We start from the raw sequence: 18,248 nt of genomic DNA, 5'->3' as shown, positions 1-18,248 counted from the left end.
TGGAGTAGCCTCCTTCACCATGGTGGATAGCCCTTCAGCTGTGATTTCTTTGGACAGCTTTTGGATCTTGTCAACAAGAGTGAAAAATAGAACAAACACTTAACTGCATGTGCATTCTGGTACAAACACACAGACTTTTCTCCTGACAGAACAGATACAAAGGCTGAACTGGCCCTTGTAGTACAACTGGCAAGGGAAGCGGGAGCGTTCGATGCTGTGGAGTGCACTCACTGGGCGGAGGGAGGTAAAGGAGCGGTTGCACTGGCCCGAGCTGTTCAGAGAGCATCGGAGACACCCAGCAACTTCAGGTTCCTCTATAATGTGGAGGTAAGAACTTGCAGTATTACAGAGGTGCTTTGTTCATAAGGTGGAGATCAGTTGGTTTCACTAGCTTAAGTTGATGAAGGCTGCCTGAAAGGCTGCTCTGAGAAACTGAGAAATTTTGGTTTTAGAACATAACATTTATTCCACCAGTCTCAAAGACCTAGTTAGTCAGTTCTTGTTGTTTTGACTGCCCAGTGAAATATTGTTTACTTTTGACCCCGAAAGATGCTGCTATGACTCTGCTAGAGGTGACAAACAGGTTTCTGCTATGGCAGCCGTGTTCCAGGATAGGACTAAGTTTAGTTCAAGAACTAGACGTTCCTGTCAGAGCATGGCCTGGGACAAGTCTGACCAAACCTGTTTGTTACCTTACCGCAGAGCTTCTGGGTGCACTTGTTGCTCAGGATGAGAATCTATACAACAGGCTATGGAACAGAATTTGTCCATTTTTAACTTTTTTTTTTTTTTTTTCCCTCTGCAAGTAAGGCTTATGGAGTCACACTACTGTTCGGGGTGGAAGAGAGTGTGTGTGTGTGTGTGTGTGTGTTTCTAATGAGTTTATACTTAAGCAAATTTGAGAGATGACTTGGAGGTAATGAAGTCACTGTTAGTTCCCAGGTTATGGCCTGAATCCTCCTTTAATAGCCAGCACCTATTCAAGAACCTAATGAGGTACAGAACTATGTCATTATATCTGTTTTAGCTCCTTAACAGATGCTTTCAATTTTTCTTTAACCTGTTTTATTTGTGCTTTTATTTAACCATTAACTTGTATTCCTTCAAATTAGTTTTGTCTGCTTTTTGACTTAGTCTTGAGAGAGAATAAAGATGCCGGTCTCACAGTGGGGGTAATTACAAGAAATATTGTTGTGTATCTTTTTGTTTCTGACTGTAGTAAACTAGTTTTGCCCTCTTACCAAGAGAAACAACTGCAACAAGATAAATGAAATATGTATTGAAAACCCTCAAATTACTGTATAGCTTTGTCCTACAGCAAATGGGAATAGCTCTTTTATCTGCAGATGGGCACAGCACAACACGTATGGAGGATTGTGAAGCTGCTGTGATGTTATGGCTCATTGTAATGTGGTCACACTGACTTGCCTGTCCCTTTTTTTTTCTTTCCCCCCCCAGCTCCCTGTAATAGATAAGATCAGACTTATTGCACAGCAGATCTATGGGGCAAGTGACATTGAGCTACTTCCAGAAGCACAGGAGAAAGTCGCCTTGTACACTAAGCAAGTGAGTTTTCCTGACACCAGAGGTGCTTTTCACTTAAAATGTTCATGTTGAACAGTGGTGTTCAAACTGTATGTGAAGGGAATCATCACTCAAATCACGTCCTTGTCCAGGACCCATTGGATGCTGCTATGGCAGAGGAGGTCGTATGGGGAGGGAGAAACTGGCCCTGGCTTCTCGTAGAGAAGACGGAACTCATCTGGCCCAGTAGCACATCTATGATAGCGTATGGGGAGAAAAGAGCAGGAGGATTCAGTGATCTTTCAGTTTTTGAGCCCATACGGATTTTTGGCAGTCGCAATTATGTTGGGCAAAGAGTTCCACAGGTGATACAGTATTGTGGAAAAATACATCTACTCTTAGAAGTTTTGAACCTGGCATCTGGTTGTTGAATTAGATGCTTTATGATTGTTGTGTTGCTTTTACTCTTCTCTAGCGTGATGTTCTTGTGAATTTACCTCCTTCTGCGTTAATGAAGGTCTGTTAAAGAGCTTTGAAGACCAATGTGAGAACTAGCCATTCTTTCTTTACAGTGTGCTCGAATAATTTTGCTTTTGCAGTCCATTTACTACTGACATATATAGTTTCTCGCTTTCATCTTTCTTGTATATTCCTTTACAAGTCTATCAAAATACCATAGCCATGTAATTGCTACTTCCTCACAACCTGCAATTATAGTGATCAAACATTTCTAATTAACTGACCTCGCCAGAACAAGACCTTTAGTTCTGAGCTGTTTAAATTAACATTTTGGGAAGAGAGTAGAAAGTAAGTTACCTATCACAGTTGTATATCTAACACTTCCATACCATTAATTTTTTCCTCAGCTGGATGTGCTGGGGGTCATGGTCGTTCTTTCTTAATACTTAGCAGGGGGCAGGGACAGACTTTGAAAGAGAAGGAACAGGGATGCAGAATAGTCAACAGATCTGACAGGCTGTGGATGAAGCAGGTGGTGAGGAGTAAAATGTCCCGATAAAGTGTCTGATGTCTGCAGAGAATGGCAGAATGGAGCAACTGCATTTGTGTATGGGAAAGGTTACTGGTTTTTCACCTATCTCCTCTTTCTCTCTCTCTTTTCATTGCCTTTCCCAGGGATTTGGAAACCTGCCAATCTGCATGGCTAAAACTCACTTATCATTGTCTCATGACCCCGAACAAAAAGGAGCACCTACAGGTTTTATTCTGCCAATCCGAGACATTCGGGCCAGTGTTGGTGCTGGATTCCTGTATCCACTAGTAGGAACGGTACGTGATTGAGTGAAACCCTCAACTGTGGGGCGAGGAAAAAAACTTTGTGTGCCTTCCAGTAAGCAGTTACAAAAGGTATCTTAAATTAGGAGAATCCTTGTCACTTACAGTTGGTATTTTAACAGTCCACTATATTAAGATGCCCTTAATAGTTAATTTTTCAGCGATTGGAGGGAAGCTAAAATAGACCATCTGAATACTTAGCAAGCCTCCCAGGTCCCACCTCCCTGTCCTCCTGGATTTTGAGGAAAGGGTGAGCTCTGTAGCTAATGAATTCTGGGAACTGCAGTCTGGTAGAGGGGATGGGAGAAATCGTCAGCCCATCTAATTGCCGTTGTGACTTTGCATTCCTGATGAAAGCACTGTGCAGTATTGCAAGTGAAGTCTATGTACACGTGCAGATCAGGGTAGAACAAGACAACTCCAAAGCTTACAAAGCAAACAACTTTTGATGAGACACCTCCAAAGTGAAGCTGACCTATACTGTTAATCACTTGTCAATCCCCTCTCCCATTTGGTTCTCATGGTTTTGCTGACCATCTGTTCGCTGTTCAGCCTGCATCAGTTCCAACAATTCATTTCACTATGCCCTTGAGTTTTTTGTTTCTGTTCTTTGACATGATTGGCATAGTGTCAGCTGAGAGGACAGAGAATAGCTACGATGGAAACAGGATCCTGGAATAGCTTTGATATGAATTGCCTGGCAGAAAGAGGAGCTACCTGCAAAATGAACTAATGCTCAGGGTTGCATCCAAAGAAAGAATGTTGGGATGAAAGGATCCACTGGAAATCTTATCTGGGGAGTCTCTTCTGGGCGAATGTTAAGTGACTTGTTAGATTATTTTAGGGGATGGAGCAGTTGGAACAAGCAGCTCTGTCTTTTTCTTATTTTTTGGGCCTGCACCTTCTTCTGAAGTCTTCATGACAATGTTTGTGTTAGTAAGTTTTCAAAAGCATCAGGGGTGCATGGCTCAGGTGAGGAAATATACTGATTTAAGAGTTGGATCCCTTCTTCCTTCAAATGCTAGCTAAAGCCAAATATTGGATATCTTTTAATTCTTTAAAACAAAAATCAAAAAAACCCAGAGATAGGTAAGGGTTTCCAGATTACCCAACGTAAATAAAATAACCACATCCTGGTTAAAGTCTGGCTCATCGATCTTTTTAAAGAGTAATGTGTGTTTTGGCATAAAATGAAAAGGTAGCATGCTTGTTCCTTTTATTAATGACCTTTTTTGCAAGCCAAGATTTAATCCAAACAATGCTTATTTAAAAAAAAAATCACTGGAGAAGGAAAGGGTGCACAGTATTAATGAGCCACACAAGAGAAAGATGTTTTCAGACATGAAAACTAGTATTTTGGCTCTTTCTGGTGTCTTCAGTTTCTGTGAAGCTGGACTCTTTCCTTTCTGCTCCCTTCCCATATTCCTAATGTTTTCTTGGACATACAGTAAATCATGATGTTAATTCTGTCAGGATTACCAGTAAGTCTTCTGGGTAGGGATGTGAAGATCACTCTTCTGTGGTGTCTGCAAAGCCAGGGAAGGGATGTCCTTTTGAGAAGCAATTCAGGACATTTTGAATCAGATGACTATTTTAAACCCATTCAGCAGGAGGTGTGTTAGCCTCAGAATAAATTTTTGGCAGCACTCATTGAACTGTGAGCTGAAAATGCAGAAAATATGTAGCTCTGTGCAGAAGCTTTTATGAGAAATTTGAGGTGAAATTAATCACCAGTGCATGCGTATTCTTGTTATCTGAAGCTAATCACAAAGGTATGTCACATTTTTTACTGTTTCCTCAGCTTCTGAGTTTTGGGGTTTTCCCTTTCTGCCTCAAAGTTGAAGCTGTTATACTTTAATGAAATACTTTGAGGTTTTACAGGAAACATAATTTCAAAGATTATCTAGATTTAACTTTGAGCATGAAAGATAATGAAAGTGAAATAAACCGTTGGACTCAAATTGGTTGGGTTTCTTTTCTGGTGCTGCTGATGAATTGAAAACAAATTATTCAGCTCTGGGGTTTTTTTAGTTCCTAAACAGCATTTTTTCAGAAGTTCCACAAGTGCAATAAATAATACATTCCTAGTTGGTATTGGGTTTATTTAATTTCTTGTAAGGGGATTGATGATATCCATGTGGTCTAAGTTTTTAATGTAAGTAAATAGTGTGAATTGCCCTGTGTTCCTTTTTCAGCACATGTGGTATTGAAGGAGAGAGGAGAATAATGGAGGAAAAGTTCATTTCTTCAGCTCTGAAAATAACTGAGTGCTTTAAGCCATTGTAGACACTTGGGCAGAAAATTACTAGCCTGGATGGAAATTATTCTGTACTGCATAGAAAGTCAGGGTTGAAGCAGACTGCCTTTGAGTAGTGGAAGGCAGAGTAGCCACTGTGGGCTGCCCTGTGGATAGGAAGGAGGAAAATTGACCCTTCCTTTCAAAATAGAAATAGGGTCACTGCTGTGGCCCTCTGAATCTGTAGAGATCTGCAAAGCTCTATGATTCTTCAGTGATACGTAAATCAATAGGAAGTTCCTTGCTCTGTGTGACCAGATACTGGCAGTGACTCTGGTGAGAACAAGAAAACCCTTCCAAGCACTTCGGATCTCTTAATAGCTGGGCTCTTGAGACCAAATATTCTTAAAGCTAAACACAAAGACAAGGAATGAGGGTCTTCTCTGTAGCCTTTCTGTTCTCTGGGAAAGCAGCAGCTCTGACAAAAAGCTAGCACGGTCCTAGAATTCATTACAAAGAGTAGACTTGAAGTGATTTTTACCTCCGCATAAGCCATGCAAGACCTGCAGTGGTACGTACATGTGGGACTGGTGTTCGTACTTGTGAACAGCTTAGGGAAATGGAGTGGGACTCCAAAAACTCCCCGAACGGTTTTGGGAACTGCAGAAAATGCCTAACTGATAGAGGTTTGCTGCCTTGCTGCTTAGCTTATTATCAAAAGGAGGATTGGGAGGTAATTTGATTAGTGTGCAAAATACTTGCTCAGGGAGAAAATACTAGGTTGCCAAAGAGATCTTTAATCTAATGGAGACAGGCATAACAATACTGATTGTGAAAGCTGAGGCCAGATGATGCAGATAGGAAATGAGACCTTGAATTTTTATTTATGGGGTGAAGGACCACTGGCACAAACTACCAAGCATGGTCATGAGTTGCCCACCTTTGTAGAGCATCCATGTTAGCCTGCATGTGCTGCTGGGCTAAACACCATCAGCTGCATTAGTAAATCTGGCCAAGTGTAGTGCCTGCTGGCCTTGTGTTCTGCAGCTCTGGAAGTGGGTGCTCAGCAGTGGGACAACTGGAGAGGACTGGCCTGAGGCAGGCGTAGTGCTGGCAGCTGTTTTGCTTCAGTTCTGCCACTGCACAGCCCTCCCGACTTGCATGCCTCAGAAATGCTCCAGTCAGGAGAACTGACCTCTCCATCTCTATTTAAGCTTTATCCCAGTTAAAAACACAACAAAAAAACCCAAACCACCAAACTATTGGAGCTTTCTTCTCAACAATAATTATTCCTAATTATTTAACACTTCTAGTTCTAGACTCTTAAAGAAAATTGCAATCAACTGAAGCTTCACAGTTGGCAAAGTTGTATTAAAACATGTATCTTCATTTTAATAACCAGGAAACTGCCACAAGTAATTACTGTCTCACCACAGCAAAGTCCATGAACACTCACCTAACAGTTAACAGGTCAGCTGGATATTCAAGTGCTTTGCCAAATCTTGGGCTCAGTCACTGGTGGAGGCAGAAGCCAAGCTAAATCCTCATCATAAAAAAAAAAAAAACCCAAACAAAAAAACCCCCAAAACCCCCACCCAAACAAAAAAAACCCCAAACCCCAGATGTATCTACAGAGCCAGCAGTTCCTCATTCTCACGGTACGTCACCATCATCCAACTAGTACGTAGGTGCACAAGGAGCTGCATCGGCTGTTGTCATCGTAGTCTTCAGCAGTGATTTAGTATTCTATCTTCTGCACAAAAATATGCTGCTTCCATTTCAACATTTTATCTTTTGTTGTCCAGATGAGCACGATGCCAGGACTTCCTACAAGACCCTGTTTCTATGATATAGACTTGGACACAGTGTCAGGAGAAGTAAATGGGCTTTTTTGAAAGAACTATTAACCAAAGGTAGGTGCCTTCTTTTGATGGCTTTCAATATTTTGGCTTCATTTCTCATCTTGAGATAATGGAGTTAAGCCAATCTCATATTATGCCATATGTTTCCAAACGACATTTGATTATAATTCAGCCTGAAAGTTGCCTGCAGTACTATATAATAGTAATTAAATTTATTTTTCTTTTTAGCTCCCAGAAGAACACCTGATGAGTCATGTAAACGGAATTATGCCCTTTTTTTTTTTAAGTCAAAACAAGATATGACTGAGAATACAGTGCAAGTGACTGGGAGGAGTGCTAAAGAATCAACCGCTTACTTTTAATCTGTAATAATTTTTAAACTGCTGTGTTCCAAGCTAGTTGAAACTAAGTATATAAAGCATACTTCCTCTACAATCATCATGCTTCATAATTGTAGCTGAAGCAGAATACAGAAGCTTGGGTTTAGTGACCTCTTTTGATTCAGTGACATGATTTAATAATTAAAAATCTTAAAGCTGGAGGTATTTGGAACAGTCTTGAGCCTTAATTGTTTTAACCATAGGGGCTTTGTAACATATATTATCTCTGAAAGTCGTGTACACTGCATATTTCTAATTGCCATAGTGAATTCCATATTCCATTTCTTGCACTGTGGGAGAAACTGCTGTGCTCTGAAACTGCACCGACATCATTTAGAAGAGGAAACAAGGAGGAATACCCTTTGCCTCTCATCTCTCCAGAAGTGCTTACCCTGGCTTCTGCTGTGAATTATTCCTGCAGACACCTGAGCCACATCAAATTTCCCTTTTAGAAAGCCCAGCTGTGACTTCTGTTAGTGGAAATTGAACCTCTGACTATCAGATCTGTAGGGACTGGATCTCTGGCCCAATATCTTTGGCTTCTACAAAATGTGTCTTTTGAACCATTTTATGCTCAGCTATAATATAAGTACAGTTACACTGTTGATGAGCCTTGCTTCCTAAGGTACCTATTAGTCAACAGAGACAACGTGATCAAGTCAGCAGGCCAAAAATCATTTTATGACATAAAAGTATCATTGCTGCCTGTTTTTTAACTAATACAAATAAACTGGTAAATACTTCAAGTGCTTTTTGGATTTTAATGTATGCACTGAGATTACTGAAGTAGAACTTATTTCTGTGATTAACTGCACACAGCAGCAATCCTTGTATTGACAAGTAGGAGTGATTATTGCAGTAATAAGTTGCCTGCAATGCACCACTGTGTGTGTGCATTTAATCTTGTTTCCTTTCCTAGATGATGTGTGTCATCTATAGGAAATAAACTACCTGAATTATTCCGTGAATTTGAGATACTTGCAGTTGGCTGCAAAAGATCTGAATTAAGACTTGCAAGGCCCATCTGCTTGCATCAGAACTGAATCTAAAAACATTCCGACTTTGGTGAGATCTGGGAGAAACAGGATGTAGGTGTGCACCAATGTAAGGGTGCAGCTGTAGTACACAGATACTGTGTGTGTGTGTGTGTGTGTATATATGGAGAGATCTATATTTCTCAAGTTATTCAGGAGGGGAGAATAATTATGTAAAACTACCTGGTTGTCACAGAAGCAGACAGAATAGATTAAATCATCATAAGAGCATTGGAGATGCATTCACAGCCTCCTAAAATTTTGCTTTCGATGGTGTTCAGCCGAGGAGTTACTGGCAGCCAGTTTTGCCAGCGCGCCCACAGGCCACGTGCGGGGGCAGAAGGGCTGTTCCCAGTTGCTGCCCCAGACCCCACGCCAGGCTGAAAGCGCCTCTTCACCTGCGGCACCTCGGCCGAGCCTGCCCTGAAGGAGGTTGCCAGAGCTGACGCTGCCAAGTCTGCTGTCAGCTCCTACATTTAATCTTCCCTGCTACACTGCTTTCCTGCAAGTGCTCTGTGTTCCACCTTCATTTTATGCTTATGAAAGATGGGATAAGTGCAAATTTATGCTAAGATTAGCCTCCTTTTAGTTTAGCATGAGATCATAGACATGTGCTTGAGAGAGGTGGTTCAAGAGGTTGCTAGTCCACCTCCTGCAGTAAGGCAAAGCAGTGGCTCAGGCATGCAACTGCTGAAGGGTTTGCTGTGCACTGGGGGACTGGTGACAACAAAGCGTAAGGGCCAAAAAATATCCACAAGCACCTCTAGAGGTGACTGGGGAATGCTTTTCTAACCTGCACTTTAAATCTAGTGGGATGTGAGTTCTCCAGTGTCCCTACTCTAGGTCTTGCAGGACTAGTGCGTAACTAGATTGTTTTTTCTTGACTCTCTCCTTTGCAACTAAGTATGCTGGCTAGTTCTTGCTCTATCAAATAGGGCACAAAGCACTTAATCTCTTCTAACTAAATATTGGAAGGTTGTCTTCTCTTCCTGTTGCCTAGAGAAAAAACTAATTACGTACAAATTTGTTCTCTGTGGGCTATTTGTGGGCCCAGAGCCCTTAGCTGCTGTTATGGCCATCCGTTCCCCCAGCTGTGCTGTAATGAGAGTCCTGCATCATGTCATGTAAGAAATAAAACAGATTATTTTTTTTTTGACTAGCAATAGGGACAAAAGAAAAAGGAGAAAGCGTTGCTTGGCTGGCTTGCTGCACGTCACCAGCACTTCAGCATGGGCCCAGCCTAGAGCTGGGCCAGGATCTTCTTTCAAGTTATCAATCTCCTGACCACATCCTCTGCTTACCGCAGACCCTGTTATTTATTTCCCTTGCGCCACAGCCCTTGGCGCTACCTGGAGCAACAGGAATAATTGAATTCCATGCGAGGTGTTTCTGAATGGGATTGATGAGAACCTGCCTCCTCCACGCCACCCCCGAGGCAGTACAGGCACGTTGGCCGTCCTCCTTACCGCTGCCTGCGTTCCTGCCTCCCACTGCAACGCGGGAAAACTTCCTCGTGCCCAGGGTCCTTGCTTGGCTTTAATGCAGAAGTGGATCATAATTAGAACCCACCATGCAGCCCAGGGAGAGAAGCTGTTTCCAAATGAGGATTATTATCCTGAGCGAACGTGGGCAAACGCTTTTAAAAAGGCAATTCCTCGTGGGTGCTTGATCCACATTTCTGCCTTACTGGCTGAAATTTCAGCCAAAAAACCCTATTTTGTACCTTCTTTTCCATGAAGAAGGTGGGAGGGGGAGGCCATGTGTATTTTTCTAAGGCTAGCCTACACTGGAAGCCACTTGCAGGTTCAAAGTGTGCTGCTTTGCCTGGTTTCTTATGTGCAAACATGCTGTGAAGTAGTTCACGTCCTTAAAACATTTGTGGGCGTCAGTCAGCTCCCCGTGGAGATGAATGGGGAGATTCAGGCATCTCGAACTGTAGTTTCATGTAGTTCATCAGCTGCACTTGGTAGTGCTCTTTCCAGAGGCCCTACCAGCAATCATAACAGCTGGAGATGCAATTTTTTTTTAAAATCAGATCTCAGCTGCTTTGGAGAAAAAAGGCTCGTATGAAAGAGGCACTTTCTCTGGCATTTTGGGCAAAGATTAGTTTAAACCCAAGAACTGGCTGTCCTTACCACCGCCACAGCGCGTGCTTAAAGCTGCAAAGGTTTCAGGTGCAGCAGAAAAGCAGTTGCCGAGAGCGAGACCCTCTTCCTTCCCACATAGCCAAACGCTGGATCCACCAGCAGTCCCTTCCTCCTGGGCATGCATCATGCTGCCGTCGGGATCCAAATTGAAAGCTACAGCTCAGTCCCTAGGAAAACCTTTGCCTTGTGTGCGGTTTGCGTGCCTGCTGTGTGCAGCCTGGGAGGGGAAGGAGGGTTGCTCCGCTTGAGGGAGAGGGATGCTGCCCCACAAGAAGGGGGGTGCTATCCCATAAGAGAGAGGCGTGCTACCTTGCAAAAAGAGAGGGCTGCTGATCTGCACACGGGATGAGATGCTTTCCTGTAGGAGGAGGGATGCCGGCCCGGCGTCCCGGAGCCCCCTCCCGAGCCCCACACTATCCGGAGGCTGCGAGACGGTGCCCGCAGAGCCGCCCCGGGGGCGGGGGCGGGGGGGGCGGGCCGGGGGCTGGCGGCGGGCCGCCTCGGCGGGGGGCGGGGGGCGGGGGGCTGCCGGTAGCGCCCTCCCCGCCGGCCCGGGGGGGGGCGCGGCTGCGGCGGGAGGCGGTGGCAGCGCAGCCGCGCGGAGCGGCGCGGAGCGGCACGGGCCGGGCCGCAGGTGAGGGCGCGGGGCAGGGCGGCGGGGGCGGGCACCGCCTCGGAGAGGTCCGCGGGGGAGGCGACACGCGTGGGGTTCCTGGGTCGGCCTCTGCAGCAGCGGTCGCTGCCCGAGGAGCTCCCCCCGCCTTCCATCCTCCGGCAGAGGTTCGGCTTTCGGGGGGGGGGGGGGGATCCCTTTGCCCGGGGCGGCGGGACTCGGGGTGGGGGGCGGCGGTGCCGGGCGGCTCCTGCTCCCGCTGGCGGCACCCGCGAACGCCCCCAAAACTTCCCGGGCTGCGGAGGCAGCGGCGGGGCCGGGCTCTGGGCGCCGCTCGGGGCACCGGCAGCTCCGGCTTCTCCCTCTCACACGCGCCTCTGTCAGCTTAGCTCATTTTCCGCTTAAAAAAATTAAAATTAAAAAAATAAATAATTAAACCCCCAAATCTGCTCCGCGGGGGAGCGCACCCCTCCAGAGCCCCCGTTTTAATCATCTTACTACTTAAAAGCAGAGCACGGAATACCGTGGGAAGGATTGCCAGGAGTCCCTGAGCCAGTCCCAGAGAAGTTGGTCTCTCTGCACTGACGTGCTTTTGCCTCTCTACATCAAAAAATGTTCTGATGGCGCTTTGAGGCAGCGCTTTTTTTTTTTTTTTAAAGGGTGACATGTATCTTACAATATCATATATTTGATGAACACACGCAGTGTTAATTGAGGTTGCCATGGAAGGCATGCACGTAGTATAAATAAGCTCCCTTCTTGCCATGTGATTTCGCTTTTGTATTCCAAAGCCTCCTTTTTGTATTCTGTGTTTTTGCATATTGTCATATGGTGCATTAAAGATAAAAATATCTGCTGTCTCAGGGTGTAATTTCCCTAGCTGGAGCTATGAGTGCATATGGAGCAGTGGGGGAAAGATTTAGCTAACCGTAGGAGAAGGAAATGTATGTGTGTGTGTGCGTAATATGTATTTGCCATAATACGGGCAATTAAAAAAAATTTTATCATACAAAATAGTATTTTCTGCGGTGGAATATCGCTGGGTTGACATCTCAGTGGCCTTATTTTGCCTTCGGATATTGATGCTAATTAGCGGAAAACACTGCTATGGTGCATCCAGAGGCAGAACTGCTTTTCCAGCCCTGGTCTGCCTCCCAGAATGAAATATTCTTTTAAAAAAATACACTTTTTTAATACTTTTTTTAAAAAAAAAAATCACTCTACAGGTCTTATCATTTGTTTGTTGTGTTACAGATAAAAGACGGAATTGTTGACCATGCTTCGCAGCAAACCTCACATAACCTGCGAGGGGAACTGAAGCAGAAAGCAAAGCCGAGACAAAGCAGCATCTGACCTTGTCACTGGGGGGCAGAAAACAGCCACTGGCTGCCACTGGTTGTACTGGTGCTTCAATCAAGCTCCCTGTGCAATGTGGAATTGCAGACGGCTCAGGAAGTTCAAGTTCTTTCCAGGTCCATGAGGTGAATAAAAATTGTTAACTCTTGGCTTGATTTGTCATCCTTTGGGGGAAAAAAAAAAAAGGTAATGTCAGACTGGCAATTAAATAGTCGTGCTGTTAGACTGAGCACAACTTGAAGTGGGTTGTCCTGGAGGTGAGAGTGACTCTGGCCAGCAAAGCCACGGAGAAGCCTGTTCAGCTTCACGTCTACCCGGGATTCCTTGGAGAGGTGATAAAGTGAGTAATAAGACAAAGTGGGAGTTACAAAGCAGATGCCGTAGCTTCAGCAGAACTCTTTGCTGCCACATCCGTTCGTTAAAAAGCAACTAACGTTATTTTGAAAACAATTTTGGGGGAAAAAAATGCACTTTCAGCATCTCTGCAGTTCTTGTGTCTGATGCATTGATCAAGAAAATCGATAATATAACACAAGCGAAGGAGAGGAGCGAATATGGCAAAGGCAGCTAAGGAAATTCAAATGGAGAACCCAGGAGAGGTAGAGACTCACAGCACAGGGGCAACGTGCTCCCCGTCGGAGGAACAGGCAGAAAAACCCTCCATGCTCTGTTTTAAGAAGCGGAAGAAGTCCTGTAAGAAGGGGCTGACCGTGAAGGATGCGTGCGAAGGAGCCTCGGAGGAAAAAAGCCAATGTGTCAGCGCTGACCAAGGGGAGGCAAAAGTTTCTAATCAATCACAATCCTCCAAAGGAGCCTGGGCAGCCATCAAAAGTCTCACAAGACCTCGGAGAAGGCAAAAATCCTCCTCGCGGAAGAAAGTGCCCTCTGATTCCCAAGTGCAGCTGGAGACGGATGCTGAGGAGGGCTGCGCGCAAGGCTTCCCGAAGAAACGGGCGAGCTCTGGGGTGAAGATGCCCTGCGTGCGGTTCTCCAGAGGCAAGAAAAAACCCAGCCCCTCTGAAGCAGTGGAGGAGTCGGAGGGCAGTGTTCAAGCAAATGAAGTGATGGGCATTTTGAATAAAGCTAGTGAAGAGCCGGAGGATTTGGCCCCGATGGACACGTCTGAATCCTTCAGCCCGGTCCCTGCGGAGGAAGACCAGGATACGGTGAAGGAAAGTGCCAACGCCGTTGGGAAGAGCGAGCCCTTGACAGAGCCCACGCCTGATGCAGATGAACATACGGAGTGCACCACTCAGTCAGAGATAACCGATTCAGAAACAGTTAATGAAACAGCCCAGGAAAAACTGCAGGAGGGCAGCCCACCCCAAACCACAGTCCACACGGAAGGCGGGGAAGTTGCTCCCGAAGTGCCCGTTTCCAAGGATCAACCCGACAGTGTCCCTGAACCCACCGAGCTGCAGGAAATCCCTGATATCTGCACAGAGCTGCCTGAAGGGGGTGAATCGGAAAAGAGCATGAATCTTCCTGAGGAGTGCAAAGCCGAAGAGACTGTAATGGATATCAGTCAGTCGGCGTTTAAAGATGACGCGGTGAGCGTGCAGGGCTGCTCCAGCCATCAGGTGACATTAGAAGCAAACGCAGGCACCAGCGTTGGCATCGTCATCACCGTCACCGAAGCCGAGGACTCGGACAACACTGACTCTGACCAGGCCTACGAGCCATCCCCAGTTTTGCACCGAAATAAGCAAAAAGGGAATAAAAAGTCAAGTGGGAGCTTTGATTTTGGTAAAAAAGAGAGCCCCGAGGCTGGTGGCAGTCCCGAGGCGGAGGAGAAAGGTCCAGGTGACCAGGGGCACAGAACCGGGGAGCAGTACGAATTGCTCCTCATAGAAACCGCGTCTTCCCTCGTGAAGGCGGCCATTCAGTCGTCCATAGAGCAGCTGGTCAACGAAATGGCTCTGGAACAGAATAAACACAACAGTTTTCTTTGATGACAGCGACACCCCCAAAATCAAGAGTATAGGGAGTGATTTAAAGCTCCATTTGGCCTGGGAGAGGGGAAGCTCGAAGGGCTCCCGGGGCCGAGGTGTAGTTAATTCTGCATGCCCATTCAGTTGTGTGTCTGTGTGAAACGGATCCTGGGACGTGGGGCAGACCCTGCTACGTGCAGCGGGTCCCCTGGGGCTGGGGCTTCAGACAGTGCCCTCGACCGCAGCTGCAGAAAAATGAAGGTGTTGCAGCGACTGTATTTTCATTGATTGGCATCTTTGTGTCGAGGCCATGTTTTTGCCATCACCGTGCCAGGTTTCCCCGCTGTTCGTGCTGTAGATCTGTACGTACCGTGCGTTTAGGGAAAGGTCCCGAGAGACGGTGAGTGCCCAACCTGTTGCTGGGCTGGATTCGGGGCACGTCGGACGTGGCTGGATGCTTGCTGCGGGGTTCGGCTGAGATGAGGGAGGGTGAAGTGACTGCAATGTTAACACGGAGACGTCGATGCCAGACAGGCTCAGGCCGGTGTTTAGTATTGCAGACAGGTACTCGCTACATACAGATGCCAGAAACCGCGGTCACCCCTGCTGTCACGTCTCATGAAGCTGGATGGTTGCAGCGAGCAGCGTTTTTTCATTCGGCCTCTTCCCCTGTCACAAGCGGCCTGTGCATTTCCAGACACGTTAAGGCACAGCATCAGCCGCTCGCCTTGCTGACCCTGGGCTGTGCGAACGCCAAGAAAACGACAGCGCTTCGTTTGCCGGGGGCTCATTCTCGCACCATTAAGCTCAACGGGCAAAATTCCCATCGGCATGGGCGGCGCGGGCGGGAGCGTGCCTGCTGCGGGCAGCCCCTCTCCTTCCTTCGCCTTCCTCCATCCAAATCACAATGTCATGGTGAAGCTGTCCTCGGATGTAGCGTATTTTTGATTTATGGCATGTGATATAAATAGCAGTGAGCTGCATGCGTGTTCGCAGTCAACTATTGCCTTGGTGTCGACATAGTTTGGGTAGCTGCGGCGTGCTGCCGGCACTGGGATTGCTTTGACTGGGGAGGAGGTTTGGTCCGAGCGCTGCCGGCGTCCCTGGGTGCTGGCGGCAGCCTATCCCGCACAGCTCCCCCCTCGCTGCCAGGCCTGCCTGACTTCAGCAAGCCCGGGCATCCCCTGGGAAATGTGCATTACGCCCGGCTCGCTGCTGCCGGGCTCTGGCTGGCTCCGGCACGCCACGTAGCTTGCTCTGAAACATGCAGGGAGATGCCGGAGTGATCTTACCGAAGTCCTCAGGGAAAAAATCTAGACATGAGGGCCTGGGGACGTGGCCGTAAAATGCCCGGACAGGTCAATCACCGTCAAAACCCGTGAACTGCCCTGCTCCGAGGGGGTTTGCACCAGCGTAGCGTCTGTGTGCGAGCATCGCCTCCAATTACCAGCTCTCCAAGAGAAAGGGGCCTTTTAATAATTTGGGATTGCATCTGCGTGGCTGGGATTTACGTACGGCTGCGGGCAAGTCAGCCTGTTCTGAGAAAATTCTCCTGTGTATTTCTCAGCCGATACAGAAATAGCAGCTTCGCTTGGCAATTGCTCACTGACCATAGGCGTACGCTGAGATTTCCCTTCCCAGCGTAGGATTTGGATTCCTGTTAAAATACAAGGGCTGTAAACTTTCCTAGTACCTGGTGTGCAACCACATTTTAAACTTCGATAAAGCATCTCTGTTGTTACAAGAGGACTGTGAGCAGTGAGTGCCACGGCTTGTTTCTGTGCAAGTAAAACTTAGGAAAAATCAGAGGATGTTAAAAAACAAAAGTGTCATCATTTTCTGTGAATTTAATAAGTTATCAGATATTGATGATTCAGTGTGTACAATTTTAATGGATTTGTACTTCATACGCGTCCTTCCAGGTATTTTGCCATAGTTTTGAAAGGGACTTTTTAAGGACTTTTATATGTACCTTTGGAGCTGCTGCAGCGCCCCAAGAAGAGCCATACTGATGCTGGAGGTTGCTTACGGGATTGCACGGGGTTGCTGGGCACCGCGGCAGGTCAGTGCCAAGCAAAGGGCAGCAGCAGCTCTGTGGGGCCCTGCTGGTCTCGGCTGCGGAGGAGGACGTCCGGGCTGTAGTAAAGAAACACAAAATGACCCCGTGGGGCCAGGCTGTCATCTCTCAGCCCGCTAAGCAGTTTCGGGAGGATTTCATGTATTCCAGTATTGCCTTTTAGGCAAAACACGTCTTCAAAAGAGGAGAAGAATGGCAGAAATGCTTTGGTCCAGCCTGGCCCCTGTGATTGTTGCTCCGCGTCCAGGGTTGTGTTTGCATCCTTTCTGTAGCTGGTTTTTCCCTCGGTTATAGCTGTACATATAACTGATGATTATTTCATTAAAGTTGAATGTACCTGTTGTTTTCTTGCCTTGTGATTGAGTGGGCAGCCACGGAGAGATTTTATACATGAAAGGTTAAACTCACAGCGGTGTTCCGTTGTGTCCAGCTTTTTCAGGCGGCCGTATGGTCAGCAGAAAGAAATCTTAAATTTGGTAGCAGACCTGAAATCTTTGGAGGCTTGCTCCTCCTGTGCTCTTTTTTTATAAGGTTTCCTTTCGGTTGCTGGCCGGTCATTTCCACCGCAGAGTCCTGGCTGCCCAGGGACTGCTCTGAGGTATTTGTGAAGGATCACAAATCTCTAGTGGCCAAGAAAAGCCGACCTGCTCCCCAACAGTTAAATTCCCAATCGGATGTTCCGTACTGCCAGAGGAAAATATTTGAGGCTCTGCAGACAGACCGGGCTCAAACCCCACTGCGTGTGTTGTGGCACGGCTCTCACCAATCCCACGCAGGAGGTTTGCTTTCCTCTGCGAGCTGCTGGTTCGTGCTTTCTGCTCCCAAGGCTCCGGGTTGCTCTTTCCAGAGGTGGTTTGGTGCTGACGGGGTCCACGGCGGGGCCGGCACCTCGGGACGGGGAGCTGTAAGTTCGGTGGCTTGGCACTTACTGTTATGGCTCAAATGGACCCCCCACCCTAATATTTTTTACACGTCTTTCATGAAATTTCTCGAGGTATTTTACAGAAAATATGGGGGGGGAAAGTTATACATTTTTAATAGTATTAATATTACTTATTCTTTCAGGTTTACAGAACAAAATATAGACTCGTAGCAGCCACTAATGACTTAATTAAGACTTTCTACTCCTTCATTACGATTAGAGAGTTGAACATTAATAACACATTTATTCTTTTGGAGAAGGAATGATAAATTTACTGTTGTGAAGGAGTACCAGGCCACGAAACCTGTGAGGACGTGAGTGCCCGGTTGTGCCACCACCAAGGGTGGCCTGGTTTTAGGACCACGTTCCTCACCGACAGCTGAAATAAACTGGAATAATACATACCCTTGGTTTCTTATAGCCGCGTTCAGATTGCTTTTGGGCCATCCAGCTCTGCATCCAGGAGCTCGTTGCTTGCTGCCCCGCTGACTTACAGAAGTGGTTTCTTTGCAGCAGCATCTTAATGAATTATTTGGTTCTTCTGCTCACCCCGCAGCCTGTGCGGCTGCTTTTCTCCCAGATGTTTCCAGCGCTCCTCTCAACGGGGACAATTTGTCTTTATATTCAACAAGTTCCCGATCCCTGCTTTGCCACGTCATTTTGAATATTTCCTTTTTCCTCAGCTTTTTTATATTAGCAGCAAAGAAAAGAGTGTTTAAATGGTATAACTCATGCCCAGGAACACTTCCAGGGGGATAAAAAGCGTTTCTGTTATGTCAACACTGAGCCCAGCAGAAAACAAGTATATCTGCTGAAAAGTTCTTTGTGGAACGTGCTGGTAGACAATGATGGCACAAACAAATATTGCATTTT

The 18,248-nt window shown here is 46.5% G+C and overlaps 2 protein-coding genes across 2 annotated transcripts in view; both read left to right on the top strand.

The window, feature by feature from the left end:
• MTHFD1 (methylenetetrahydrofolate dehydrogenase, cyclohydrolase and formyltetrahydrofolate synthetase 1) overlaps nt 1-8,041 on the top strand; it is a 42,649-nt gene extending 34,608 nt beyond the window's left edge. Inside the window, exons 24-28 of the mRNA XM_054826286.1 lie at nt 150-327; nt 1,459-1,566; nt 2,659-2,811; nt 6,859-6,966; nt 7,144-8,041. Coding sequence (XP_054682261.1) covers nt 150-327; nt 1,459-1,566; nt 2,659-2,811; nt 6,859-6,948 — 529 coding nt within the window. The 3' untranslated portion in view covers nt 6,949-6,966; nt 7,144-8,041. The remainder of the gene's footprint in view (nt 1-149; nt 328-1,458; nt 1,567-2,658; nt 2,812-6,858; nt 6,967-7,143) is intronic.
• Nucleotides 8,042-10,990: 2,949 nt separating this feature from the next.
• On the top strand, nt 10,991-16,795 carry AKAP5 (A-kinase anchoring protein 5). Its single transcript, XM_054828802.1, has 2 exons — nt 10,991-11,110; nt 12,344-16,795. Exon 2 carries the CDS (start codon nt 13,000-13,002, stop codon nt 14,395-14,397), a length of 1,398 nt encoding a protein of 465 aa, XP_054684777.1. The 5' UTR covers nt 10,991-11,110; nt 12,344-12,999; the 3' UTR covers nt 14,398-16,795.
• Nucleotides 16,796-18,248: the final 1,453 nt, after the last annotated feature.

The sequence above is a fragment of the Grus americana genome, chromosome 5, assembly GCF_028858705.1.
Source record: "Grus americana isolate bGruAme1 chromosome 5, bGruAme1.mat, whole genome shotgun sequence".
In the NCBI taxonomy this organism is placed as follows: Eukaryota; Metazoa; Chordata; class Aves; order Gruiformes; family Gruidae; genus Grus; species Grus americana.
This window is presented reverse-complemented; position numbering and strand designations above follow the sequence as displayed.

Bases quoted from the DNA above. Each gene is read 5' to 3' on its own strand.
- AKAP5 (XM_054828802.1), top strand. From the start codon at position 13,000: ATGGCAAAGGCAGCTAAGGAAATTCAAATGGAGAACCCAGGAGAGGTA.